Source organism: Malus sylvestris, chromosome 15, assembly GCF_916048215.2.
Source record: "Malus sylvestris chromosome 15, drMalSylv7.2, whole genome shotgun sequence".
In the NCBI taxonomy this organism is placed as follows: domain Eukaryota; kingdom Viridiplantae; phylum Streptophyta; class Magnoliopsida; order Rosales; family Rosaceae; genus Malus; species Malus sylvestris.
The window spans coordinates 11871087-11898367 of NC_062274.1; the positions used below are offsets into that span (position 1 = coordinate 11871087).

Here is a 27281-nt window from a genome sequence, read left to right on the forward strand (position 1 = left end):
ATACAAATAAGTGCATGCTTATACTTAAAATTAAATAAAATTTAAAAAAAAATGCATAACATACAAAAATAAATATTTATTACAAAATATGGACATTGTGTAAACTTTTAGGGTTTTTTTTAAAGGAAAACTAATGAAAAAGACTTGAAAACTTTGAGTTTTAACGATAAAGACAAAATAAAAGGTAAAGTGAATAGTACCATGTTTGACTTTTTAGTGTAAAAATATAATTTTTTGTTAAAGTGAATAGTACCGCGGGTTTTTCGTTAAAACTCTTTTTTTTAAAACCATTAATTTTAATTTATTATTGGGCCTTATTTTTTTCAAGAAAAATGAAGTTTGGCTGATATAATTGTCAAAAGAAAATGTTAAAAGCTTTTAATATATATATAAAATAAAAAAAACCCTATCAACCACGAGCCACACCCACCCCTACGTCTCTCTCAAATCTCATCGTACACTCTCTTCGATCTCCCTGTCTGCGTCAGATCATCTCTTTCTCCCTCCATTCCTCTCTGCACAATCCCCCTCTCTCTTTCACTCCCTCGTCAGATTTCATCGACGAATCTGCGGTGATTCGGTGCGATCGGATGTGGAAGGCGACGGGGAGAACAGCCTAGCACTACAGCCTAGGAGCACTTAGGCGGGCGCCTAACAACTCCCCGCTTTTGTCCACTGTTTAGCACCCAATTAGGAGGGCACCTCACCGCTCAGCACCTAAGGCAATTTTTTAAACACTAAGGTACTAACTGTACATTTCCCCAAAAACCATAAACAATTTTGGTTTCAAGGCCCTCAATGCTCCTCGTTTTTACCAGTTCTTGAATGATTATCCCTGAGTTTTGCCCAAGATTTAGTGAGTTTAAGGGTGCGTTTGTTGCACCGGACTGTCTTGGACTGGACTGGCTTCAGGGACTAAGCTACCTGGCTTAGACTAGACTAAGGGATGGTTTGGTATTGCTGTGCTTTGAAAAAAAACTGCTGTGAAAATAAGCGGCTGTGCTGTGAGAATAAGCGGCTGTGAAATAAATCAGCAGAGTGTTTAGTAAACTTTTTTGTAAAAGCGCTTTTGAAAAAAAAAAGCAGTCTGATAGCGAGTCTTTTCATTAAAGGAGCACTGTAGCTCCGTGTACTTTGAAAAAAAGCCAGTTTTCCAAAGCTGCAAATAGCAGCTTCAGCTTTTTCCTTTGATTTCAGCTTATTCTCACAGCAGCTTTCAAAATAAGCCATTTTTTTTTCAGTTTACCAAACACCTAAAACCCTCACAGCTTTTTTTCATGGGTGCTTTTTTTTTAACCACCTTACTCCCAAACCACCCCTAAGCTGGACTAAGGGCTGGTTTGGTATTGCTGTGCTTTGAAAAAAAGCTGCTGTGAGAATAAGCGGCTGTGCTGTGAGAATAAGCGGCTGTGAAATAAAGCCAGTAGAGTGTTTGGTAAACTTTTTTGTGAAAGTGCTTTTGAAAAAAAAAACAGGATGATAGTGTGTCTTTTCATTAAAGGAGCACTGTAGCTCCGTGTGCTTTGAAAAAACTGGCTTTTTTTCAAAGCAGCAAATAGCAGCTTCAGCTTTTCCTTTGATTTTCAGCTTATTCTCACAGCAGCTTCCAAAATAAGCCATTTTTTTTCAGTTTACCAAACACAAAAATGGCCCTCAGCTTTTTTTCACAGTGGCTTTTTTTAAAATCACCTCAATCCCAAACGGGGCCTAACTTAGTGAAGCGTTTGGTGCAATGTCGGACTAAAAAACAAAATAATTTAAAAAAAGGGAAAAAACAACCGGTGATATATAAAAAAATATCCATGTTATTTGCTTCAACTTCAATTTCAACCAAAATTTCTCAGTTCCCAAATTCTACCAACTTCAATTTCAACTAAAATTTCTAGTTCCCAAATTCTACCAAAATTTCAATCAATTTCAACCAACTTCAATTTCAACTAACCTACAATCAAATTCTAAATGCATAATACCCAGAGGAAGAATTGGCAAATTAACTCATAATCTACCCCAAAAATTCATGTTCTCTATTAAAAACCAAAGATTTACAGCCTCAATTTCTCAAAAGCCACGCATTGGCAATATATTTCACACGAAGGGTAAGCAAATCAAGCTTCCATCTGCGAATCAAACCTCCAGCCGCGAGCCTCCATTTTCAATTGTAGATCTCAGTCAACCAAATTTGTTCTTGTTCCTTCGACCCCACCATCGTCTCCTCCTCCAAACCTCTCTTCTCTGATAACCCACCCCCATCCCCTTCTCAAATCGATGTGAATGGCCCTGCTGCCGGCGGTGGAGAGCTCAAACTCAGCCTTGCGCCTATTGTCGTTGTTCTCATCTTTTATGTAGCTCAGACTAAACCCAAAGAAGTGTGGAGCCGAGAATTTGTACATCTCGTCGACGATCGTCGTCATCGGTGGGGTGGTCCGGCGAGGTTGGTCGAGCAAACATGGACAAAGACGCGAGAAGGATGGCTGGATAAGGATGCGATGAGGAAGGGACGCGAATGGACTTAGCAGTCCCCTGCTAATTGGGGGGTCTCACTAAGCCTTTCTAACGAAGAACTTAGTCGGAGCGTGTCCGGTTTAATCCCATTAAACCTAATCCTTGTGCAAACCAAACATGAGACTACATTAGCAATTAGTCTAGTTTAGTCCAGTCCCCTCTAATCCGGTCAAACAAACACACCCTAAGAGTTGTTGGTCCCTAGATCGCATTGAAATATAAAAAAGATTGAGATTTTATGCCAACATTGTTTCCTTTAGTCATCGTTGGTTGAGGTATCCTTCTATATAAGTTTGGCGTTCTTGCTGAATTGATAAGGGGTGCCTTCAGCTGATCTCATGTCATGCCATTATGATGCGCCAGTTTTCTTGTCTCGTTGTTGTATTGTTTTGTTTGCGTTTACCATCAGAATTATAAATTTCCCATACTATCAAATCTGAAGCATTTGGAATTAGTGGTTGATTGCGACTACAGCTCGATTAGCTTCTTTCATACTTTGTATAAACTTGTTTTGGGGTATGTATGCATTTGTTATCGAGACATTAGAATGTAAAACTTGATATTTGTATGTATGCACGTGCATTTGTATATTCTCTCAATTCTTTCACCAATAGTTTTGAGTTTTGTTGAACTGTTTTCCTTGGTAAGAATTCTTTTACCAATGGTTTTGAGTTTTGTTAAACTGTTTTCCTTGGTGCAGTTGGTTATCGGATCCAATGTGGAGATAGCAAAAATAGAGAAATCTTCCCAGTGGCCCCGTTAGAACCTCAAGCTAGTACAAATAGCAGTGTATAATGGTCGCAAATTTTGCATTAAGCAAGTCAAGTACTTGATGAAGAATGTTGTTGTACTGGAGAAGATTGTTATAAATCTTGTTCGATTTTGGTGTTTGTCTACGGGAATCAATAGCAAGTTCCTACAGGAGAATGAGTAAATGGAAAACTCCGTCATGCCATGCAACCTGAAGATGAATGAAGTTGTATATGGAAGACAAAGTAATTCAAAAAGCTAACGACTCTTTGAATCAAAAGTACTGGACATAGACATTCATAACATCGTGTTTGCGTTCTGTTTTAGTGTATCCATTATTCTTCTGCGTTCCCATTCTTAAGGATGATGGGAACTTAGAAGAACAATGGATCCACTAAAACAGCACATAAACACGAGGATGTGAATACCTTCTTCCAGTACTTTTGATCCAAAAAGTTGTCAGATTTTTTAATTTCCTTTGTCTTCCATATGTAACTTAATTTATCTTCAAGTTGCATGGGCATGACAAGGTTTTTCATTTTGGCATTTGGATTTGAATTAGAATTACTGTACAAGAACCTCAGGTAGTAGAAATAGTAGGGTATCATGGTCATGGATGTTGCATTAATCATGTCAGGTACTTCATTGTTGCATTAGAGAAGATGGTTATAAATCCTGTCCAGTCTTGGCGTTGGCCTATGGGAATCGAGAGCAATGCCCTGCGGGAGAATGAGGAAAACAATGCAAAGAGAATGCAAGTGCTCATTCAATCCATTACCTCAAAGAAAAATGCCCTCTACCATAGAATATTAGAATTGGTATGCATGTATTAGTAACTAATAATTGCATCGCAGTGCTTGTATTAACAATATATCTAGAGTTTGTAGTGTCAACCATTAGGCTTGAGCCTTTGACTTGTCCGCCTGCATTGTATAAACTATGTTCTTTGAGCTTTTTTTCGGTCTTCTTGACTGCTTCTTTTGTAGTACTTTCTTCTTCTCTTCGCTTTCACCCCCTCACCCGGTAATTTCACTCTGTCAAATTCAGATTTCCGTTCCAAACTTGATCACATTGCTGACCACCTCTCCTAACAGAGGCGGGCGCCAATATTGCATATGAGACCCACTTGCATTAGCGAGTTGGTCCATAATGCAATCTTTCTAACACTATTTCATACATGCTTTACAATGTGCGGTAGTTTTTCATGTTAGAGTTTGATGTCGCAACTGTAACAGTAGAAAAAAAATATTTTTAGACACGAATACACTGTCACCGTGATGTTTGATTCCATGAAAGTTGCTCTTGTAATCTTGATGTGTGGGTTACAGTGGCCCAACAGATGTTGACCCAACAAGAAACATGTGAGCCCACATTCGATGCCATGAAAGTTGCTCTTGTAATCTTGTCTGTGCGGGTTACAATGGCCCAACATATATTGACCCATCAAGAAACATGCGAGCCCACATATCGACATTCAATATCTCAAACGTGGTGAGCTGAGCCCAGAATCATTGGCGTGCCCCATTGCCTGACAAAGAAACAAAAGAGTATTCTTACGTCTTGATAGTCACATACTTGTCGAAACAAACACCTACTTTTTGGATACACTAATTAAATTTCGAGCTACTTGTAGATAATCCCAGTCATTATTTATTGTCCTTGCTATTGTTTGTGACAATCTTTGTTACGCGTTGTTATCAGTTTGTTGATGTTAGAATCAGAAAGGTACATTATTACGTGATAGTATCAATTAATTGATATCATAATCTGAAGAACGCATTTTTTTTATCTCGTATTAAAAAAAAAAAGCTCTTAACTTTCAATAAAAACAATGGTCAATTATTTTTATACTTTAATGTTACATTAGGGTAATAAATAATATTCCGAGTGAGCACCCCTAAAGTGCTTTTCTCATGAGTACTCAATCATCCAAATCATAGAGTTCAAAAGTAAAACAATAACAAAATCCCAATAGAATATCATAGTACTAATGTACACAAAATCATCAATTCCGATAGCTAGCCCTAAATTCTGCAGCATTTTCTGTAATGCTGTCCAACTTCTCTATCTAATATTTCCTCTTTTATTTTGTCTAACACTTTTCCACTAGTAGATTATGGGTTTTAATTTCTTTGTTTATCTTCACTACTAGAAACTGATCAGTTGTGTATCGGAGGTTTTTTCTTCGCCGGAGAATAGTCCATTTCCGTCATGTCTGCGAGATCCGGGTAGTGTTGGTGAGCTGCAGCCGCCTCCTGCTGCTTGGAAACAACTGGTGATTTTGCTTTGCCATTCCCATCTTCTCCACCATGGCTATTAACATTTTCGCCTTTCGGTTCGGAGTCGCCTCTATTTTTCCTTCCTTTCTTCTCATTCTGTACACGGATCACATATAGGAAGTTTTCACATCTAACCCTTAGATATTATTAATATATTATAGTTATTTTGATTAATTAGGAACCAACCTTTGAAGTGGTAGTAGCACTAGAGGGGGATGTCACAGAGATTAGTTTTCTAGTTCCTCCTGCAACAATACAAATGAAAACCACTTGATTAATTTGGGTGGTTCTTTTGTTTTTCACAAAAACTTTAATTTACTGCATTTACTTAAAAGAAAATGGTCATAAGATTACAGTACAATTCATGAATAGTACAAAGTCAATGGTTAGATTAGTTTTTGTGGACAACAGTGGTTGCAGAATACATGGTAATTATAGAGGTTTCATTCTTCTGAAAACTCAAAACTAAAAACGAAATTGTTATCTGATTACGGTCATTTTATTAATAGCAGAAAAATGGATAAAGAAGAACGCCTTGACGATCTAGCTAGGTGGCTCTAGAAAAGTAACTAAGTAATGCTAATGGTGCTTGGGTCTGTGATGCCTAGGTCCGCAATAATCTTCATGAATATTTGGTAACTGGTGGTGTGACGACTTCTTGGATTCTCTAAAAACTGTTTTCTTCAAGGTACCTGATGATGCAATATTACTAGGCTCTCCAGCAGGACCAGCTGCAATATTACTTCTTTTCATTGAAGCATTTTCCTCTTCCTGCATTTAGCAGTAAAATTATGGAATTAATGTAAGAAAAATGTTGACTATAAGAATGAGAAACTGGAAACGTATATAGGAGGAGCTTCATAAGGGATTCTGTTGTACTACAGCAAAAAGGGGATAGGTTATATCACTTGTATCATGTTTTGCATATGTATATATCATCCACATATATTATCCATAACGGGATAACCTATCCTGTTTTTGCTACAGTGGAGCGGGGTATTCCCCAGAACGAAGAACAGAAGTACTCACTTGGATATTTTTGTTCTGCTGTCTAACTGAGCTGAATCCGTTCTCCAGACGAATCCCTTCAAGGAAAAAAAACAAAAATAAGTAAATTTGAGTAACCAAAATTTCATACAATAACTAGACGTATATAAGTGAATATATTTTGCACGTATATATAATTATATATGTACCTTGAGCCTGAGAAAGGAGGAGGCACAAAAGAAGAAGAAGAGGGACTGCCAAAGATGAAGTAGTCATTTGGAGTAAATCTTATGAGTCTGCAGATATGGCAGTCTTGGCAGATCAACTCTGAGAGAAGAGATGGGAAAGGATTGAATGTCAGGAACAAAAGTGCTGTGTTTTTTTTATGAATCGTTTACGGTTTGGGAGATGCCTGCTTAAATACATATATATACACACACATATACATATATATGATCCTTGGACCCACGTTTAATTTCTTCCCAATATGTAACATGTAGGGTGGGTTCGAAAAATTAAAAACCAAAGAGGAAAAAAAAAATTGAAAGCCAAACCGAAACCTTTAAAAAGGACTGAAATTAAAAAATCGAACCAAACCGAAATCATAAAAATATGACGTTTTTTTACCCCTTAATCAATACGATTTCGTTTTTACCCTGTAATCCTTCTTCCTTCTTCGTCTTGTTTCAGCCAGCCTTCGTTTTTCTTCTTCGTTTTCTCCCCCGCGCCGTCTCACTCTCAGAGTCTCACATGGCAATCTTGCTTATTCACTGTGACACAGCAATCTTGCTTATCCACTGTCTAGTTTCTTCCATTCAATTTTTATTGAAGTGATAAGAGAAATAGGAGTTTTACTTGGGGATGCACTCCAGCTCATATATCTTAATTAACCCTTTTTCGTTTGAGTTCTAGGGTACTTTTCTGAAGCGATTTTGGTAGGAAAGTTTGTAATAGTATCATTTCTGAAGTAGCTGTGCCCATTGTGCAGTCAAAGGCGTGGCCGCCTAGTTCAATCCTCTTATTATATGTTTTTTTTTATAGTAGCCTAATTCTAGAAAAGTTTGTAGTACTATCCTTTTATTATATGTTTTTTTATTTTGGATATTTCCACACCAACAATTATTTTAGAATCATTTTGTAGCACAAGTAGACGGATAATTGATCCATAATATAATATTTAAGTCCAAAAATGGTACAAGCTTTTATATGTTTTAAAATTGGCTTAGGTCTATTCATGTTGTATTTCATATAAACCAATCATTGAGGAAATCGAGTTTTGTGAAGAAGTTGAGAAATGTAATCTTATTTATTGTATGAATTATTTGATTTTGTTAAATTATGTTAAAATAATGTTTTAATTAGATGTTCTTTCTCTTTTTATTTGTATGTAGAAATGACAAGTACAAATTCAACAAAATGTGCTATGATGCCCCCTAGAACTTTGAATATTTATTTGAAATCATGATTGTAGTTGGAATGTTTATTTTAATTTTGGAATATCAATTTGCAGTTTGGAATTTGGAATGTTTATTTTAAGTGTAGAAAACTTGAATAATGTTTAATTTTCGTTTGAAATTTTTTTAACTTGTAATGTTTATTTTAAGTGTGTTAAGTATGGAAGACCTGAACTTTGAATGTTTATTTAAAGTGTGGATGACTTGAACTTTAATGTTTATATTTAATTTCAAAAGACTTGAACTTGGAACGTTTATTTTGAAGTCGAACTAAACCGAACCGAACCCATCATTAATAACTTGGGTGGGATAAAGTTTAAGTCTTTGTCCAAAGAAATTAAAGAAATCTTTTTTTTTTCTTTGTCAAAGAGTAGATATTATTAAATACGAATTGAAATATTTACATCAGACACTAAAGTGTTGAACAACCATTAAGGAACAATCTCATCTCAAGAATGCGCATTCCCATATGCATGATATAAAATACCACAAGATACGCAACCTCATTACACATCTTTTTGAGGGTTATGATGAAGATTTCCTTGATCCTCTTTTCAAATCTTGTTTTAAATATCAATTAATTGACCAAGATCATTTTGCTCTGTTTACTCACTCGTGAGATAATTAAGTACGACTGGATAGGTATATTCTATTGTCTACATCGACGTAAAAGATAAAATAAAAAATGATACAGACACGATAGTGAAGTGAAACGTATTAATACACTCAGTTAATTACACTATTTAGGCTTAGTCCAATCTTCTCAATTCTCATATGCATGCATGATGTATCAATCCCATTTCACAATCCATACATGTACCTTTGCCTTTTCATGTTGTATCTCATTTTTCATGCAACAAATTAAAAAAATAGATATTTTCGTGAGACTATAATTTTCTTTTTTCCTCTTTCCATCATTTTTCATCTTCTTTTCTCATATTTTTTATTTTGTTTTTATATTTTTATAAAAATTTAATATAAAATATTAACGTAATTTAACTGTGATCATTTAAATAGAAAAAAAGAGGAGAAAATCTTACTCTCTTTTGGAGGGATCAGAGTCAGACAACCTGATTTTCCAAGTACTACCAACTACTATGCATTATACGTTATTTGGTTGGTCAACGAATTGAAGGTTTGCTTTTGGAGAAAGCCAACAAAATCCTATGGGGCTAACAAAGCATGGGCATGCCCTTTTGGCTGATTAATCAGATCAGATGGGGCTATTATGGACATGACGGATGCAGCTGGATCTATTTATAGACTCTATGCATCTCCTGGGTGACTTTTCGTTCGTATGATATGGTTGATTGGAGTGAGGGGATGGGACGTCCGCACTGCATGGTGTGATTCATCAACACTTTGGTAAATGGAAACTTCATGTCTACTTACCTGATCAGGTTATAACTAGAATGCTACAATGACGTCGGTTTTCCAAACTACAGTATTGTCAAGTCGAAAAGTTTAAGCACATAACACGGTTTAATGAATTTGAATTACTGCTACAATAACGTCTTAAGTTGAAGTGAATAACTTTACTTTATCATTTGGTATATCGTACAACTATCTCTCTCTCTGTACATTGTTTATTAGGTTGCAGGGTTTAAGTTTTATGTTAATTTTCTATATATATATAGTAAATATATAATTACCTTGTAGAAGTGTTTCAATACTATATGTCATGTGCTTGGTATATTTTGAGAAGATGATATTTGTACAAAACATAATGTTAAAAATTACACTAGTTTTCAAGAAAGACAATTTGAACTTGATGAAAACAAAAAACGCAGTTATGATCAACTTACCCAAGTTTTAACTTACGTTTTCAGTGTATTTAGGGATAGTTTGGATGCGGTCTCTAGTCTCAAACACTTTTTGACTAAAACCTTAATGGTATTCAAAGTTTAATCAAAGTCCCCTGACTTTGTACACCTCATTATATTACTATTAATATTTATATTTTTATAGTTTTGACATTAGTTGTTTGATATTTTATGAGATTTATAATCCTATAAATTTAAAATCTCTCATTATAATACTATTAGAAACGGCTACAATAAAAAAATTCAAACATTTTTGTCACATCCCAGCCCGGGCCCGCTCTACCACCGTAGCACGATATTGTTCGCTTTGGGCTTACCATTCCCTCACGGTTTTGTTTTTGGGAACTCACGAGCAACTTCCCAGTGGGTCACCCATCCTAGGAATGCTCTGGCCTCCTTCTCGCTTAACTTCGGAGTTCCTACAGAACCCAAAGCCAGTGAGCTCCCAAAAAGCCTTGTGTTAGGTAGGGATGAGAATATACATTTAAGGATCACTCCTCTGAGCGATGTGGGATGTCACAATGTACCCCCCTTAAGGGTCCGACGTCCTCGTCGGCAGACTTCCGACCAGGGATTGGCTCTGATACCAAACCGACACACCCCGATCCTAGAATCAAGGCGTGACGGCCAGCACGCCTTGATTCTAGGATCGGGGTGTGTCATTTTAATTGAATAAATGGATAAAAACTATTTAACAATAAGAATAATAAATGGCAAAAGAATGTATCCATACTGTTAAAAAAATTGGTACATTTCACATATAATAAAGTGGTACATTAATAAAGAAGAATGGGTACTTATAAATAAATTAGGGTACAAATAAAAGATTAAAAACTTATGAGTACAAATGAAATTTTAAAAAATATGAGCGCAGAAAGAAATTAATACATGGATACAAATTAAAACTAAAAATAAAATACTACAAATTTAAAAAAAGGTTGCAAATTAAAAGTAGGTACAAACTAAAAATATAAATATATGATACAAAGTTTAGCCATAAAACATAAATATACCATATGTAATTTTTCTATCATTGATTAATTATATAATGTCACGTAACGGTAAACACATGGGCACCAATACCAATAAAACTTTAAAAAAATATGGGCATAAAAAGAAATTAATACATGAGTACAAATTAAAATTGAAAAGAAAATCGGTACAAATTAAAAAAGGTTTGCAAATTAAAAATGGGTACAAACTAAAAATAAAAATATATGATAAAAAATTTAGCCATAAATATAAATATACTAATTGTAACATTTTTAACACTAAATGAATATTTTTAGGTAAAAATATTTTATTATTGAAATAATTAATAATGTTATTAATACCCAAGAACTTTGATAAAAAAATTGAAAATGAATAAGGTTTTAATCAATAGAGAAGCAAAATGAGGGATGTGAACCTAATTTCTCCTTGTATTTAAAACTAATTTGTGTTGAGGCCATCTCCAACCGATGGCTGGTCAGATGACTCGTTTTAGCCCTCTGGCTCTTCAAGATCCTCCAAGATATTAATCTTTTAATAAACAGTACATGACCATATTTGCCTCCGTCTTCAACCGAGGGCAAGAGGGCTTGTTTTAGCCCTATTATAAAAAACCGTCTCTAACTGAAGGCATGATTTATTATTCAAAAACTACAATTTAAATTCAAATCCAACGGCTAAGAATTTAAAATAAAATGAAACAAATTTTGTGAAATAGATGTTATAGGAAAAAAATGGAGTTTTTAAAAAATATGAAACAAATTTTGTAAAATAAAAGTTATATGAAAAATTTTGTAAATAAAAAATAATAATAAAAATGTAAAAAAAAAATTCAAATGCAACGGCTAGTCAGCTAGCTGTTGCATTTGAATTTTTTCTTAAGAATTCATGTCGGTTATAACCGACAGGAAATCAGACACATTTAAAAAAATTATGGCCAACCCTCTAGTCCTTTAGCCCTTTCCGATTCCGTAGGGCCCTCTCAGATTCCACAGCCCTCTGGCCTAGCCCTCGGTTGGAGACGGTTTTTGAACTATTTTCGACCCTCTGGCCTTACGGTTGGAGATGGCCTGATATTTTTGCTATTCAAGTAACAATATGCTAATGACATCTTAAAAGAATTTCAATGAACTATCGCATCGGTGAATTAGGCTGTGTCACGAGTTGAGCTACCAAAATGAAGTGGGCGGCGAGCCCACATGTCACCGGCGACAAGGCAGAGTAAATGCGACGGCGACAGGCGAAGATGGAAGTCACCATTTCACAACGCCTACCGACGTGTCAGTAATGTCTCTAGCTTCTGGCTGCCTGCTCAAGTCACGACCGCTCCACGTGGACGTCCACATCTGGCGGATCCCACCAGAATATGACGTGGAAAACAATTTCCACGTGGGCACCGTCGCATGACGAGGCATGTCTGTGCTTTAACCATCAAAGAAACATCCCGGGACGACGTTTGTCGAAGTTGCCATGCGCGCGGGAATTGGACGACTTTCGTTAACGATCTGTTTTCACGGCTGTTTGCTGATCAGTGTGCTTATTATTGCTCATTAGATTTTATGACTTAATGTTAAAGCGTGTTATTATTTTTTTGGTAAAAGGAACAAAATCATAGCCCTCAATTTCCTGGCTTCACTGTTCTACAATTCCATTATAAGCATAACAAATCTTAGCTCGTGGTTATCTAACATGGTATTATAGATTACGGTTTTCGAGATTTTGATTTAATTCTCGTTTTTAACATTTTTGTTGGTTTGCAAAGTGAAAAATGAGGCAACAACTAAATGTTTTTCTCTTCTCTTTTTATGTACAGCAAGAACTAACACGAGAAAGAACGTGTAAGTTTAATATACGTCGCTTGTTTTTTTATGAATTAAACTTTTAATACTAGTGGTCGTCTAACATATAGATGTCATCTTAAGCAGGAGCAATATCCCTCCAAATATAATTTTTAACCACTCAATCTAATTTATGTTCATGATCAAATGCTTTACCACTTAATTATTCATGAAACAAAGTATAAGCCAATCTGGATCACACTACTATGATGTCACTTTAGAGATCAGAGACATTCTTTTGGAACTATATTCGTACGACCATAATATTATTTACACCATTCAGTTGCAATGGGATATGCTAAGTTTTCTACATGCTGTTGTCACAAAAAAAAAATGCTTGAATTCTGGGCTGCTGTCAAATTACCTAATCATCTAGAATTAATTATTAAAACATAATTAACTTTTAAGTTCCTCTTAAAGTGTAAGTCAATGGCATGATGCCATTAACAAATTACGGAGATCAGGAGCAGGTTGTGCTTTTGTACGTACGTGCTGTCTATTATGATATATTCAATATTATTTCACCACTAACTGAGAATGATAACTAAGAATGAAATAATTATTTGTTTTCTCTTAAAACTTACTACTTTTGAGATTATTTAATCAAAGCATATTAACGACTCATTTTCTGTCGTATTTAGAATATTGTCACGTAATGTTGTAATTTTATTTAAATTATAACACATATATTTGATTTTTATTAATATAAATTAAACGTGAAGCATATTAAATATATTGCTCACTCATATTATAACACGTAAAGAAAATACAGCACTTATCAAATGTTATAGGTGCACATAAAAACTTATTAGAAGGAAGGGCGTACAGAAAAGGAGATTTATGCACTAGAAGAAAAGTACGTCTCCTCCACATAAAATGATTGTTAATTAAAGTCATTGACGAATATAATTAATAATAATAGGTCATTAAGAAGAAATTTTTTACCGTGCCTAGAACACAGTTGGTGCATCACATGTTCAAGTTTTAAATTCTAAGTTGTTAATTTTTACAAGTATTTTATTACTTGTATAGTGACACATGATATACCACTCTATGTTCTAGGCATATTGAAAAATCACTCTCCATGCAGGAGCAGAACGCAAAACCCTAAGAAAAACCCAGTAAATGGACCATATAAAACCATAGTCAATTTATTAGACATCGATCAAACTATCATAGTCATCCTATAAATTTGAACTATTGAAGAGCCGCATGTACAAGGAATAATTAAAGATCTTTAGTTGATTAAATTATTATGGGATTAACATAATATATTGTTGGAGAAATCCAAGTTAATTACTTAAAAAGTTGGATTGAGAAATATATATTGATAAGCCGACATTGGACAGAGAGAGACATCACATGTTTTTGGGATTGAATTAATGTTTGAAATTGGACCACTGTCGACTGATTTCAACGCTTGCATTTTGTTCTAGAGACATGTTTTTCGGGTTGTATGTCTGGTTACATTTACAACCAGATATTCCAATTCCAATTCCAATTTGAATACATGGGCATCGAGCTTCCATATTTGAAAGCTTTTAACTAATTCAGAACCTTTGAACGTAAAGACATGTATTATAAATAAAGACGTGTAATGAGATGAGAAAAAATAATAATAAGAATATAAATTAATAGTCTCTAGAGTTTGAAACCCTTGAATGTAAGTGAAAGAAATCTCGAATAAATTAATAGTCTCTAGAGTTTGAAACCCTTGAATGTAAGTGAAAGAAATCTCATCACAATCGCCAGATATTTGTAATTAGATTACTACTTGGTTGGATGATTAATTTATTTGGATATATCGTGGAGACAAAAATATTTAATATTGGACCCAATAGATAGGTTTATGATATGACATGGAGGTTTTGCTCAGACAGTCCTGATTCATTCAAATTGACGTGACCGAAACACAACATTTATTATACAAATTATGAGATATATATGTTAAAAAGTTAATAATTTAAAAAATATAATTTCCTAGCATGTATATAAAAACACATATTGTATCATCCGTATTTCGGTTCTAATAAAAAATTTCTCATTTATTTGGTTGGGATCGACGTGACCTGCACTGGCATATTAGGACCGTCGTGATTGAACATCTCATGCATGCATAAATGCCAGGTTAGGTATCCATAATAAAATAAATCAGTCAGTTGATATGATACACTGATATGATGATATACATTTAGCATTGAATTTTAATCTGAATTTTTGGAAGTTTGTGTGAGACGTGCTAGACAGACTTTCTCTTCCTCTTAAGATGGATTGATTCATGTGCGAGTGTCGTTGAGACAGAACCTTACATCTACTCGGCCGAACATTTAACTTGTCAAATTAACGTACAACGGGATTTGGAAAATGGAAAGTGGTAACCCTCTTTCTTCACACAGATACAAACATAAATAGAGTCATGCAGGAGTTTGAAATTTTTGGGAACTTGTCGTCTGCAAATTGTGAAACATAGCTAAATCATGGATTATCGATACAGAAATATGTTGGGTTTGTTCCCATTTTGTTTATTTGTAGGCCTTCCATACCTATGTGTACTAGTGTGTACCTAACATGTGTTTTCCTGCTACATTGGCACATGGCTAATATCCAAGCTCTAGGTTCAGATACCCTGTATTTTGGGAGAAATAGTACTTAATTAGAGAAGTTAAAATAAGTATTTAGTTAAGTTGACTAAAGCATTGTGTTATTCTTTTGAAAAACAAAAAAGATTGTATCCCAAAAGTGCAAGGGCTAGCGTGTTGCAATAAATATTGCTGATGATTAATGAACACGTAGCTCATCTAAACGAAATTATTTTCACAAAGAAGCTCCAGCTTCCTCCCGAGCCTTCCATAAAAGGCTGTGTTACAATCATTCATTGTTGATGGTGAATAAACACGAAGCTTATCCATCTACACTTAGTTTGAATATTTCTTTATGTAATTTTAAATAAACATAATATAAACTAACATTGGAGTTCAAGATTAAAATTATACACAGATCTGACTTCAACTACTTAATAATATAGTCAACCAGTTGGGGAGACTTGGGGCCACTCCACATACTTGAGTCCTTGACACAGATTGGCCTTTGACGGTGCAACACCGACGTTATTGATAGACAATACTAGCTAGCTACCATTAGTCCATCTCCAACCGAAGGGTCTGGAGGGCCGAAAATAGTCTGAAAACCATCTCCAACCAAGGACTAGGCCAGAGGACTCGTGGGCCCCACGAAATCTGAAGGGGCCAAAGGTCCAAAGTGCTGGCCCAATCCAACCAGCCAATCAGCCCCAGGCTGGGCCAAAAATATGAGCATTCCTGTTGGATATAACCGACATCAATATAATGCTAGGCTAAATTTTCAAATGCAACGGCTAGCTGACGTCAGCTAGCCGTTATTTTTTTTGGACACACCCCGACCTAGATTGAGGCTTGCTGGTTGTCATGTGAGGGTGACGGCCAGCATGCCTCGATTTAGGTTGGGGTGTGTCATTTTTTCTATAACTTCTATTTTACAAAATTTAAATTTAATTTGTAGTTTTTAAATTTAAGTTGTAGTTTTAAACATAAGTTGTAGTTTTTTAAATTTAAATCGTTGTAGTTTTTAAATTTAAGTTGTTGTAGTTTTTAAATTTAAATAATAAATTATATTTGGTCCTATAGCCTTTTGGCCCTCCGTTGGAGACGATTTTTTGTGACAGAACTAAAACGAGTCTTATGGCCCTTTGGCCCTCGGTTGGAGATGGAGGCAAATATGGCCATGTACTATTCATTAAAATATTAATATCTTGGAGGGTTAGATGGCTAAAACGAACATTCTGGTTAGCCTTCGGTTGGAGATGGCCTTAGTCTTTTCTTGCATGACTAGTCAGAGAAGAAGAAGACAACTGTTGAGATAACATGTACTAATTCATTGACATGAATTGATGAAAAAAATGAGAGCAGTGAATGGGACAATGGAGACGATTGTCGACTCCCTGCAACCAAGTAGGGTTCATACTACACTGTCTGCGCGCATCCACGATTTTGAGTCTCTACCTCTCGCAGAAAAAAATTGTCTTAATTTGTATTGTATAATCAGTTGTTTATAATTATGTGTTTATCTTTTTTATTATATGGAGAGATTTTTTAGCATTATCGGAACACAAGTTGGTACATTACGTGTCATAATACAATTAGAGGAAAGTTTTTTATTTAAGTGTCCCTCCACTTGTATCATGGCACGTTGTGTACTGGTCCATATTTCGAGTACACTGAAAGTACTCTCCATGTAATGAAAGAGATAATGGATTTCCCTAGCTAATTTTTCAATATGATGTGTTTATATATATTTGCGTTACCAATAATGTTGACTGATATTGACTCAAGTGAATGCCACATAATCTGCCATGTCATCAATATTTCTGTTAAAAGTTAGTTAGGAGGGTTATGTGTAGCTTACACAGTAAGCAAGGTAGTTAGACTACTAGAGGGATATAAAAGGCCGATTGCAGTCTAATGTTTGTAAGAAATAACCATTCTATCAATACAAAACTTTTCATATTCTTTCTAGTTTTATTTCCAGGTCTTCTTCTACATTCTCTATATTCCTTCTTTCTTCTTTCTTCTGTGGTTCTGATCTTCTTTGTTAAGATGGTATCGAGCCAAGGTTGATTTTTTTTTGGGATTTTCTTCCGCTGAGTAAGTCTTGGAGATTGATCGTTGAAGGCGTTGTTGGAGTTCTTGGAGGATTGGTGCTGGCTTGATGAATTTTGGGTCGAGGGTCTTTCAATCAGGTTGTTGGTTTCTTTCTTTATTCTTTGCACATCAAGTGTTTGCGTTTTTTGCTTCAGTGAAGATATATGGCGATTTGGGTTGTTTCTTGTGGTTTTTCATATATGGGTTCTTTGTTGGATTCGATTAAGGCTGATGCCAGACAATAGCCGATTTATATTTGTGGTGTGATATGGTTGAAGTTGTTCATTTGTGACATTGCTGAAATTTTAGCTTTTGAAGTATATACATATAGAAGGCCGATGCCAAGAAGTAGTGCAAATATCTTGAAGTGGTGATCATTGTTGTAGTTTGGACTTAAACAAATTTGTGATTGAGATTGTTTGCTTGTCAGTAATACGTGATAACGATGTCTGATAAATCAGTACGCATTGAAAGTTTGCTTGGTATGTTAACTGTGAAGTTGCAAGATGACAATTTTGTTAAGTGGAATTATCAGTTTCAGTCTGTTTTACGAGGGTATGATTTCTTCGAATTTTTTACTGGTGAGTCTCCTTGTCCACCAAAGTTTGTGATTAACACTGAGAGTGGAGTGACTACAGAAATCACAGCAGCTTATAAATCTTGGGTTCAGAAAGATATGGCACTATTGAGTCTGTTAATTGCTACTTTGTCGGATGATGCTATGGAATATGTCATAGGGTGTAAAACGTCTCATGAAGCTTGGGTAAACTTACAAGACCGATATGCGTCCGTGTCAAGGGCTAGGATTAATCAACTCAAAATTGAGTTTCATACAATTCAAAAAGGCAGTGATTCTATTGACAAGTATTTGCTTCGGTTGAAAGCCATTCGTGATCAGCTTGTGTCTGCAGGGGAGAGGATTACTGATAATGATGTTGTTATTACTGTTTTATCTGGATTACCATCGGAGTTTGATATTGTCAAGGCTGTAGTTTTAGCAAGGGAGACTTCTATTCCACTGAAAGATTTCAGGGCGCAGTTGATTGGTGTTGAATCTGCTATGGAAGCAAGAGTCACTACTCTGGCCAGTGGCATGGCTGCAATGTATGTTCAAGGAGATAGAGTTACAGGTGGTCATCAGAATTCCGGGTATTCACAAGGAGAGAGTTCAAATGCTGGTTCACAAACTGGTGATACTCAAGGCTATCAAGGGAACAACAGGTTTCAAAACAGAAATGGGTTTAATAATTCTCAGGGGTCTAATACTTCTCAGAACTATAACAGAAGTGGTTATGGGTCTTTCAATAATTCAAGGCCTTATTACAATGGGAATAGACAGAGATGGGGAAATAACTATAATAATTCTCTTACTGGGAATAGGTCTTCTTGGAGTGGTAATACTACCTTCAAAACAGGTCCGATAGTTGAATGTCAGATTTGTTCTCGCAGAGGTCATACTGCTGCAACTTGTTCGAATAGGAGTGATGGTTATCAGGTTCTAATCTGCCAAATTTGTGGAAAGAAAGGTCATCATGCTCTGGATTGTAGACATAGGAATAATTATTCCTATCAGGGGGCACCTCCACCTCCTTCTCTTACTGCATTTTCTGCTCAAGCTCCATCTCACATGATTGCTGCAGAATATGGTCAGAATGTTCAACATTTCTCTGCAGCTGATACATGGGTGTTGGACACTGGTGCTTCACACCATATGACATCTAATCTTGGGAATCTCAATCAACCTGTGCAGTATAATGGTGATGAGAAAATCACTATTGGTAATGGGGAAGGTTTGGCTGTTACTCATATTGGTTCTACAACCCTTTCAACTCCACAACATTTACTGTTTCTCAAGAATGTCTTACATGTTCCAACCATTACTGTTAATCTCTTATCTGTTAAGAAATTATGTGAAGATAATCATTGCTGGTTTATATGTGATGAGAGTGTCTTTTTTATACAGGACAAGGCAACATGAATGATGTTGTACCACGGCAAGAGTAGGGGAGAGCTATATGAGATCCCTTTGACTGTGTTTTCAAGAAGATTGGTTGCTGGTCAAAATAAAGCTGTTGCATTACTTGGGAAAGCTGTAAAGACCTCTGTTTGGCATAAGAGGCTTGGGCATCCTTCTGCCGAAGTGCTTGATGTTATGCTTCGAAATGTTGGACAGCCTGTTAGTGTAGATTCATCACCTTCTGTTTGTTCTTCATGTCTTTCTGGAAAAATGTGTAGACAACCCTTTCCTGTCAAAGAAACTAGGGCTAGTTCTATGTTTGAAAAAGTACATTCTGATATTTGGGGGCCTGCTCCAGTTAAGTCTCTAGAAGGGTTTAGATACTATGTAAGTTTTGTGGATGAGTTCTCAAGATTTGTATGGATCTTCCCTATTATCAATAAATCTGAGGTTTTCCAAGTCTTTGTTAAGTTTTTTGCATTTGTTACAACTCAATTCAATTCTATAATTAAGTGCTTACAGACAGATGGTGGTTCTGAATATATGAGTAACAGATTTCAGTCTTTTTTGGCACTCAAAGGAACTGCACATTCCATATCATGTCCTTATACACCTCAGCAGAATGGTCTTGCTGAGAGGAAACATAGGCACATCGTAGAGACTGCTATCACACTTTTAACCGAGGCTGAAGTTCCATTACAGTTCTGGAATTATGCTTGTACTCATGCTGCATTTCTGATCAACAGAATGCCGTGTAAGGTTTTGGGGATGAAGTCTCCATACCAGCTCCTGTTTAAACAAGACCCTGTGTTGCATACATTGAAGATATTTGGATCTGCAGTTTATCCATTCTTAAGGCCGTATACTAAACATAAATTGCAACCTAGGTCGAAGCAATGCGTTTTTCTTGGTTTTGTGGCTGGATATAAAGGTGTAGTCTGTTATGATTTGAGTAGTACTAAACTAGTATTGTCAAGACATGTGGTGCATGATGAGACTACATTTCCATTTAAATCAAGACTGCAGTTGTCTTCTGGGAAGTTCAATAAGGTCCAGAGTACAACAATGTTTCCAATCATGGTTCAAATACCATGTTTTGCTCCTGATCCCATATCCTCCCCAACCCTTGCCGGGTCATCTGCCAATCCAGATATTATGGAAGATCAACCAATGGATAGCTTACAGGTTCCAAGCTCATCAAGTCAAGTTTCTCAGGATCTCAATGCTCATACTCATAGCTCTCCTACTCTCTCAACATCACCTCCAAGTACAATATCATTGTTGCCTGTCCATAGTCCTTCTCAGTTAGAGGTAATCCTACCAATCTCTTCTCCTGTGGTTGAAACTAATGAAGAATCAGCTCACAATATGGTCACCAGGTTGAAGTCAGGTGCCATTTCCCGAAGATCTTACACAGGTTATATTGGTTCATTTCCAGAATTACAAACTCTCCAGATGGATAATGAGTGTGACTTTACTGGGGGGTTTTCATTTATTGCTGCAATACAGGATTTGGAGGAACCCTCAACATTCCGAAAAGCTTCTACATGTCCACATTGGCAAAGTGCAATGCAAGAAGAGTTTAATGCACTCAAAGCTCAAGGAACTTGGCAATTGGTTCCGTCTCCACCAAATAGAACCATTATTGGCAGTAAGTGGGTATATAAGGTTAAGAAGAATCCTGATGGCAGTGTATCGAGGTATAAAGCCAGACTCGTGGCTCAAGGTTTTTCCCAAGAACCAGGCATTGACTACTCAGAAACTTTTAGTCCCGTAGTCCGACACACTACTGTAAGACTCATTTTGTCCTTAGCAGCTATCAATAAATGGGAATTGAGGCAGTTAGATATAAAAAATGCATTTCTGCATGGTGACTTGCAAGAAGAGGTGTATATGAAACAGCCTCAAGGGTTTGTTGATCAAACTAAACCCCATTATGTCTGTAAGTTGATTAAATCGTTGTATGGGTTGAAGCAAGCCCCTCAGGCATGGAATTCAAAGTTCACGACCTATTTACCAGCTTTGGGATTTGTACCATCTTCATCGGATACAAGTTTATTTGTGAAGAATGATGACAAGGATGTGGTGATTCTTTTACTATATGTAGATGACATCATTTTGACAGGATCCAATCCTAGCAAAGTTCAGCAAGTTATTGATGATTTGGCAGGTGTTTTTGACTTAAAGGATATGGGCAGACTTACTTACTTCCTGGGACTTCAGATTCACTACAAGGAGAATGGAGACATATTTGTCAATCAATCAAAGTATGTTAAAGATCTTATTCATAAAGCTGGAATTGAATCTTGTAAACCTGCCAATACACCATGCAAACTTCACAATCAAATGCTCTTGCATGAGGGAATACCATTGCAGGACTCTACATTGTATAGAAGTTTGGTTGGTTCCCTGCAATATCTCACATTTACACGTCCTGATATAGCGTATGCTGTGAATTCAGTGTGTCAATTTATGACTGCTCCGACAGATTTACATCTCATTTCTGTCAAACGAATTCTTCGATATCTTCAAGGCACTGCAGAGTGTGGCATTACATATGCAGCTGATACTGACATACATTTGACAGCATTCTCTGATGCTGATTGGGCTGCTGATTTGAACACAAGACGATCTGTGACTGGTTATGTGGTTTATCTTGGTGGGAATCCAATCTCGTGGCAGTCAAAGAAGCAATCCTCCGTCTCTCGAAGTTCTACCGAGGCGGAGTACAAGGCACTTGCTCATACTGCAGCAGATGTGGCTTGGATTCGGCTCATTTTGAAAGATTTGGGCGTTGCATTACCTTTTCAACCAACTATATTCTGTGATAATAAATCTGCAATAGCACTCAGTGCTAATCCAGTGTATCATTCGAGAATCAAACACCTTGATACGGATTATCATTTTGTCCGTGAAAGGGTGCATCATGGTGATTTGTTGGTTGAATATCTACCCACTGATGAACAGACCGCTGATATTCTTACTAAAGGATTACATAGTCCGCCGTTCACTCGTCATTGTTTCAATCTCAAACTTGGTTTCCCTAGTTGAGATTGAGGGGGGATGTTGACTAATATTGACTCAAGTGAATGCCACATAATCTGCCATGTCATCAATATTTCTGTTAAAAGTTAGTTAGGAGGGTTATGTGTAGCTTACACAGTAAGCAAGGTAGTTAGACTACTAGAGGGATATAAAAGGCCGATTGCAGTCTAATGTTTGTAAGAAATAACCATTCTATCAATACAAAACTTTTCATATTCTTTCTAGTTTTATTTCCAGGTCTTCTTCTACATTCTCTATATTCCTTCTTTCTTCTTTCTTCTGTGGTTCTGATCTTCTTTGTTAAGAAATAATATAGTTTAACACCTATCAAACAAGTTGAAAAAATATAAAAGTTGACAATTAATTTCGAAGCATAAAAGTTGTAGTGAGATTTTATTGACAAAAGTGTCAAAAAAATCGTTTTGCACGTCTAGTTTAATTTTTATATTTAAAAAATAATAATGAAATGGACTTAAAAACTTTGAGATTTAACAATAATAACATAATAAAGGGTAAAGTGAACAGTATCAAGATTAACTTTTTAGTGTAAAAATATGATTTTTCGTTAAAATGAACAATACCAGAAGCTTTTCGTTAAAGTTTCTTAAAAAAATTACTTGTTGGGCCAAGCGTTTTCAAGACTCGTAGTCCAATCAGGTCCTCTTTATTGGGCCTCCGATTCCCCTGTTATTTGATGGAAAAGCGTCTCCAGATTCCACCCAAATTTATATCTCAAGCACCTTACAGTTGGTGGTTGGTGATTTTACCGTTACAAATCCCGCCCACCATAACCGCTCAGCCACCCCCAAATTCACAACCTAATTTCCTCCTCTCTTATTTCCATTCAGTATTTAATCTCCCTGGTTCTCATTTCCTGCACTAATCTTTAATCTTAATCGTATAATTAGGTGTTAATCATAGTTGCTTTGATTAATTCTTTCAGTTTATCTCCTCTCGTTCCAATGATGCATGCAACTTGTTCTAATGCTAATCCTCCTCAAGAACCAACGTAAGTTAATTTGCAGAACAAAATTAAGTTTGTATCGTTTCTCGTCCATTTTTGTTGTCAAATCTTAATACTCGATTGTCTGCAAAATCAAACACGTAATTTCTTATATTCGCAGAAGATGTTGGTGCTCGAATGCAGAACAATGTGACTGTGGTAAAAGGATGGGGGAAGATGCTGGTTTACTTGCCAATTTTGAATCTGCAGAGAGGGTGAATATTAATAAACACTTTTTATCTCTTCTTGTAAGTTTTCTTTTTACATTTTAAATTCGTGATGTGATTTCTTGTGACACAAGCAATAGGCCTCAGTTTCAAAGTTGCACAATTTTCAAACTTGCAAGTTCTTCCAATCTTTTACCCATTGTTTGTATCTTCTCAGACATCTTCGTCCTCGCTGCGAGGATCACAACAAGCTTTAAGACCGGCGATCCTAATTGTTCAAAGGAGCTCACATGATCCGCTTTCAGCAGCCATCGCAAGGAGCATAACAAGTTGCATTGCCAACACTCCAAACCTCAACTTATCTCATACAATACTTAACCAAATTGGAAGAGCTAATACTAATTTTCCAGGTTCACAGAATAATGAGTTCAATTCTGGCACTTGCACCACTTTGATTCTTGGATCCGCTCCTCTTCTTCGCCAGTTTTATCTTTTTCAACGTCTTTTTGGGATGCCTAACAATTTTTTTCGATCTTTATGGCCTCCCCACGTAAGTCGCGTAGATTCTACATTTCTATTAGGTCAGGCTTCTGCGGCTTCTGATGATAACTGGTTCCAAAATGAAACCCGAATTGATCTGTGGAGGCAACTTCTCATGGAGTCGACTCTATACATGCACAGGCCACCCGATAGCTTGTTAGAAGGTCCGACTTCATTTTTTGTTGTAACAGCCAGCCACGGAGTAAACTTCAGTATGGTAAGTCCTGCATAACCATTAGATCAATCTGCTGTGACATGCCTTGTATCATGATCATTTGATTGCTTTCCTCGTAAATACGTACATGAGTAGAACGCTGAAGCTATTTTCCAACGACCTCTCCACTTCTCGATTGAAATGCGCAATCATTCTGGAGCAATGTGGCCCGATGTGGATAACATGTCATATGAGGTATACTCTCACATCGGAACTTCCTTTGTTTCTTAACTATCATGATCGTCAATGGTTTAATTAGTATTGCTGTTGTCATAATCTCTCTTGGCATCTGTAGGAATTATTGGCTTTAGAAGATCGTATAGGGTATGTCAGCACAGGATTATCTGAGGAAGTAGCTGTCAAGTCTCTCAAACGCAGCCATTACTTTGTGTTTACAGAAGAAAATCCTCAGAAAGACTTCTGCAGCATCTGCCAGGAGGATTTTGTAGAAGAGGATGAGCTAGGAACATTGGACTGCGGACACGGCTTCCACATTTCGTGCATTAAGCAATGGCTAGGGTATAAAAATGTGTGTCCTATGTGCAAATCTCCCGGTATAAGTACTACTCTTCCCTCGTTTTCTCACATTCAAAGTCCGTAAACTAATTAAGTCTTATGAAGTTGAAGAATTTGGTGATTTCTCAATTTTACCAGGCTAGTTTAATTTAGTTTCATTTTTATGGTAAATGTACAGATCGTGTATAAAAAACAACGAGAATATAGAAATGTATAATACTCAAAAAAAATCTCTTACGCGCGTATTGGAACTTTATGTACGAAATGTATGTCTATGCAAGATATTATATCAAACAAGATGAATAGAAACAGAATGTTTTACAATTACTATTCTAAGAAGTACAGTAAATCAAACCTGTATCAAAAGTTGGAAGTCAGAGAAAAACAGCTCTAACAAAATCATCCTTGGTTGTAGTAGCAGCTTCTCTCTGACATTGATTTACTGTCGCCACCAAATGATACGGGGAGCAACTCCTCGTGACAGTAAATTAGACTCGCATCAACGCCTTGCCACGTTCTTAATCTACCCTGTATGACATTGGGGGAACACTAAGTTGAGACTTTTGGCTCGTTTTATGATGTTCTCAGTGGATGCTTGTCGATCAAGTCATAAAGTTCGTCCCCAATTCCAAAACCTAGCATCCTAGCCATGTCACTAGTCTTCAATCTAGGCTTCGGAATGTCATGTTCCTTCAACCATGAGTACACAACAAAAACCTTCTGCATTACGAACAACTCGAGTGCCTCAGGGTTGAAGACAACTCCCATTCTCATGTTCATCTGAAAAGATAAGAAATTAAAAGCCAGGCCATTAAGCAAGCCTCTCACTCCCCAACTTTGACACAATGGCATTGTAACAAATTACATTGGCGCTCAAAAATAGTCATCCTGCACTGCTCAGAGCGCTAATAAAAGGTCCCTAGATTATAATACCTGGTGTGGAACCAACATGGCAGCATAACGAGCTAGTTCTCCGGCGCGCCAATCCAAGAGGACGGGCAACCAGGGATAAGCGGCATCAAGTCTCAAAAACCAGAGCCTTATGTCAGGGAATTCGGATAGTTCTCGAGGATCACGTGGATCTTCTCTTGTGTAATTGATGGTAAAGCCGATTGTACGCTCAAGAAACTCTTTTGGCTTGGCTAATTACACCAACAGTAGCAGTAAAACTTCATTAGGGTTTGCATAAAACTTAATCATGAAATTTAACTTTGTTAAACTGATGCTTAATTGACTAATTAATTACCGGATGAAGGAATGGTAATCCCAGTTGCAGTATGAAACGGGGATAAATCAAGACGTCGAATTACGTCATTGTCGATAACTATTTCAAATCGGCCTTCACTTGGCGGCATCGGAGGCTCAACTTTACTAGATGTGTCTGTCAACCACAAATTGTAATATTAGTAAATAGATAGGCGGGTTATAACTGTGACAGTATGACTGTCACATCGAAAAATTACTCGTTTGAAAGAGTAGGTGATTGTTAGCGTCAAACAAAAATTACTAGAAAAAGATGAAGGGATGGAAAGATAACCAGAGAAACCAAATTAAGGAAGGTCATACCTTCTTCTTCATCATATAAAGAGATGTCGAAATTCCCAGATGGGTTGAAGGCAACTGAGACTGCCACCTGTCCCTGCTGCCTATTGGCCTGTGAAATGGCCAAAGAGGCCATGGAATCTGAGATTGGTTTGAGGGGGATCCATGGAGGAGGAGAGGATAATGTGGTCTGTCTTGAAGAACAAACGGGAAGCAGAGTTTGGAAGATTGCAGCCATTGCTGCAGAGTGTGAACTGATATGGTCCCTTGACAGTTAATACAGTTTCTTGTGGCCTTGTGTTTTGAATGCTCATATCCTCTTGTGGGTTTTTATTCCATGCATCTCAGACCTATTGCAAGTTTGCTCCCGATGGATTTCTTGGGTTGGGTCAATTTAAAGTTCATCGACCTGGTTTTTGTTTGTGTTTTTTAGCCCACGATGATGTGCCACCTGAAATTAGAAGCCCATGATGAGATACTATTATTATTATTAGAGGAAATTGTAGCAATGATCATTTAACTTTAACTGAATTAGTGCAATGGTCCCTGAATTAAAAATCAATGAACATTGGTCTTTTAACTCATCAAAACGTGCAGCTATGATTATTTTCGTGAACTCCATCAAAACTTTCGTCAAAATAAGTCAAGTGCAATGTACGTAAGGTTGAATCGAGAGGCAAATATGAAAAATTAAATGAGAAAATTATAGCAATTATTCTTCAACTTTCACTCAAATCATCCCTCCACTTTAGCTCAATTAGAGTAATGGTTGCTCAACTTTAACCTAATTTTACAATGGTCATTCCACCATAACTCAGTTTGAAGGAAGTTCTGACGAAATTAACGAAAATTATCATAGTGGCACCTTTTGATGAGTTAAAAGACCAATAGACACATATTTTTACTTGAAGGACCAACGCTTCAATTGAGTTAAAATTGAGAAACCGTTGCTATAATTTTCTCTTATTATTATTATTTGTCAATAGGTAACGGGTTCG

The 27281-nt window shown here is 36.4% G+C and overlaps 3 protein-coding genes across 6 annotated transcripts; 1 reads left to right on the forward strand and 2 right to left on the reverse strand.

The window, feature by feature from the left end:
• Nucleotides 1-5202: 5202 nt before the first annotated feature.
• LOC126601169 (uncharacterized) lies at nucleotides 5203-7482 on the reverse strand. Of its 3 annotated transcripts, none has more exons than XM_050267844.1 (6): nucleotides 7174-7482; nucleotides 6728-6845; nucleotides 6561-6616; nucleotides 6224-6302; nucleotides 5718-5776; nucleotides 5203-5627 (listed from the first exon to the last, which is right to left on the reverse strand). In XM_050267844.1, the coding sequence occupies exons 2-6, from the start codon at nucleotides 6792-6794 to the stop codon at nucleotides 5412-5414; spliced, it is 477 nt and encodes a 158-aa protein (XP_050123801.1). In that variant the 5' UTR covers nucleotides 6795-6845; nucleotides 7174-7482; the 3' UTR covers nucleotides 5203-5411. The 3 variants fall into 3 exon arrangements, with proteins under 3 accessions (XP_050123801.1, XP_050123800.1, XP_050123799.1); XM_050267843.1 differs by having other exon boundaries at nucleotides 7146-7482; XM_050267842.1 differs by having other exon boundaries at nucleotides 7136-7482.
• Nucleotides 7483-23182: 15700 nt separating this feature from the next.
• LOC126601255 (uncharacterized) lies at nucleotides 23183-24870 on the forward strand. 2 transcript variants are annotated; one of them, XM_050267939.1, is made up of 5 exons: nucleotides 23183-23310; nucleotides 23426-23552; nucleotides 23689-24228; nucleotides 24322-24420; nucleotides 24521-24870. In XM_050267939.1, exons 1-5 carry the CDS (start codon nucleotides 23264-23266, stop codon nucleotides 24824-24826), a joined length of 1119 nt encoding a protein of 372 aa, XP_050123896.1. In that variant the 5' UTR covers nucleotides 23183-23263; the 3' UTR covers nucleotides 24827-24870. The 2 variants fall into 2 exon arrangements, with proteins under 2 accessions (XP_050123896.1, XP_050123897.1); XM_050267940.1 differs by having other exon boundaries at nucleotides 23426-23519.
• A 123-nt stretch (nucleotides 24871-24993) lies between these two features.
• Nucleotides 24994-26581, reverse strand: LOC126601256 (protein CHLORORESPIRATORY REDUCTION 6, chloroplastic-like). The gene is made up of 4 exons (XM_050267941.1): nucleotides 26308-26581; nucleotides 25988-26122; nucleotides 25675-25883; nucleotides 24994-25521 (listed from the first exon to the last, which is right to left on the reverse strand). Exons 1-4 carry the CDS (start codon nucleotides 26519-26521, stop codon nucleotides 25315-25317), a joined length of 765 nt encoding a protein of 254 aa, XP_050123898.1. The 5' UTR covers nucleotides 26522-26581; the 3' UTR covers nucleotides 24994-25314.
• Between the last annotated feature and the right edge of the window lie 700 nt (nucleotides 26582-27281).

Bases quoted from the DNA above. Each gene is read 5' to 3' on its own strand.
- LOC126601256 (XM_050267941.1), bottom strand. From the start codon at position 26,521: ATGGCTGCAATCTTCCAAACTCTGCTTCCCGTTTGTTCTTCAAGACAG. The intron at 25,884-25,987 runs GTAATTAATTAG...TGGTGTAATTAG, and splicing joins GATTACCATTCCTTCATCCG to CCAAGCCAAAAGAGTTTCTT. The intron at 25,522-25,674 runs GTATTATAATCT...TTATCTTTTCAG, and splicing joins CCATGTTGGTTCCACACCAG to ATGAACATGAGAATGGGAGT.
- LOC126601255 (XM_050267939.1), top strand. From the start codon at position 23,264: ATGATGCATGCAACTTGTTCTAATGCTAATCCTCCTCAAGAACCAAC. The intron at 23,311-23,425 runs GTAAGTTAATTT...TTATATTCGCAG, and splicing joins AATCCTCCTCAAGAACCAAC to AAGATGTTGGTGCTCGAATG. The intron at 24,229-24,321 runs GTAAGTCCTGCA...GTACATGAGTAG, and splicing joins ACGGAGTAAACTTCAGTATG to AACGCTGAAGCTATTTTCCA.
- LOC126601169 (XM_050267844.1), bottom strand. From the start codon at position 6,794: ATGACTACTTCATCTTTGGCAGTCCCTCTTCTTCTTCTTTTGTGCCTC. The intron at 6,617-6,727 runs GTACATATATAA...TTTTCCTTGAAG, and splicing joins CCTCCTTTCTCAGGCTCAAG to GGATTCGTCTGGAGAACGGA. The intron at 6,303-6,560 runs GTGAGTACTTCT...TGCTAAATGCAG, and splicing joins AGCAGAACAAAAATATCCAA to GAAGAGGAAAATGCTTCAAT.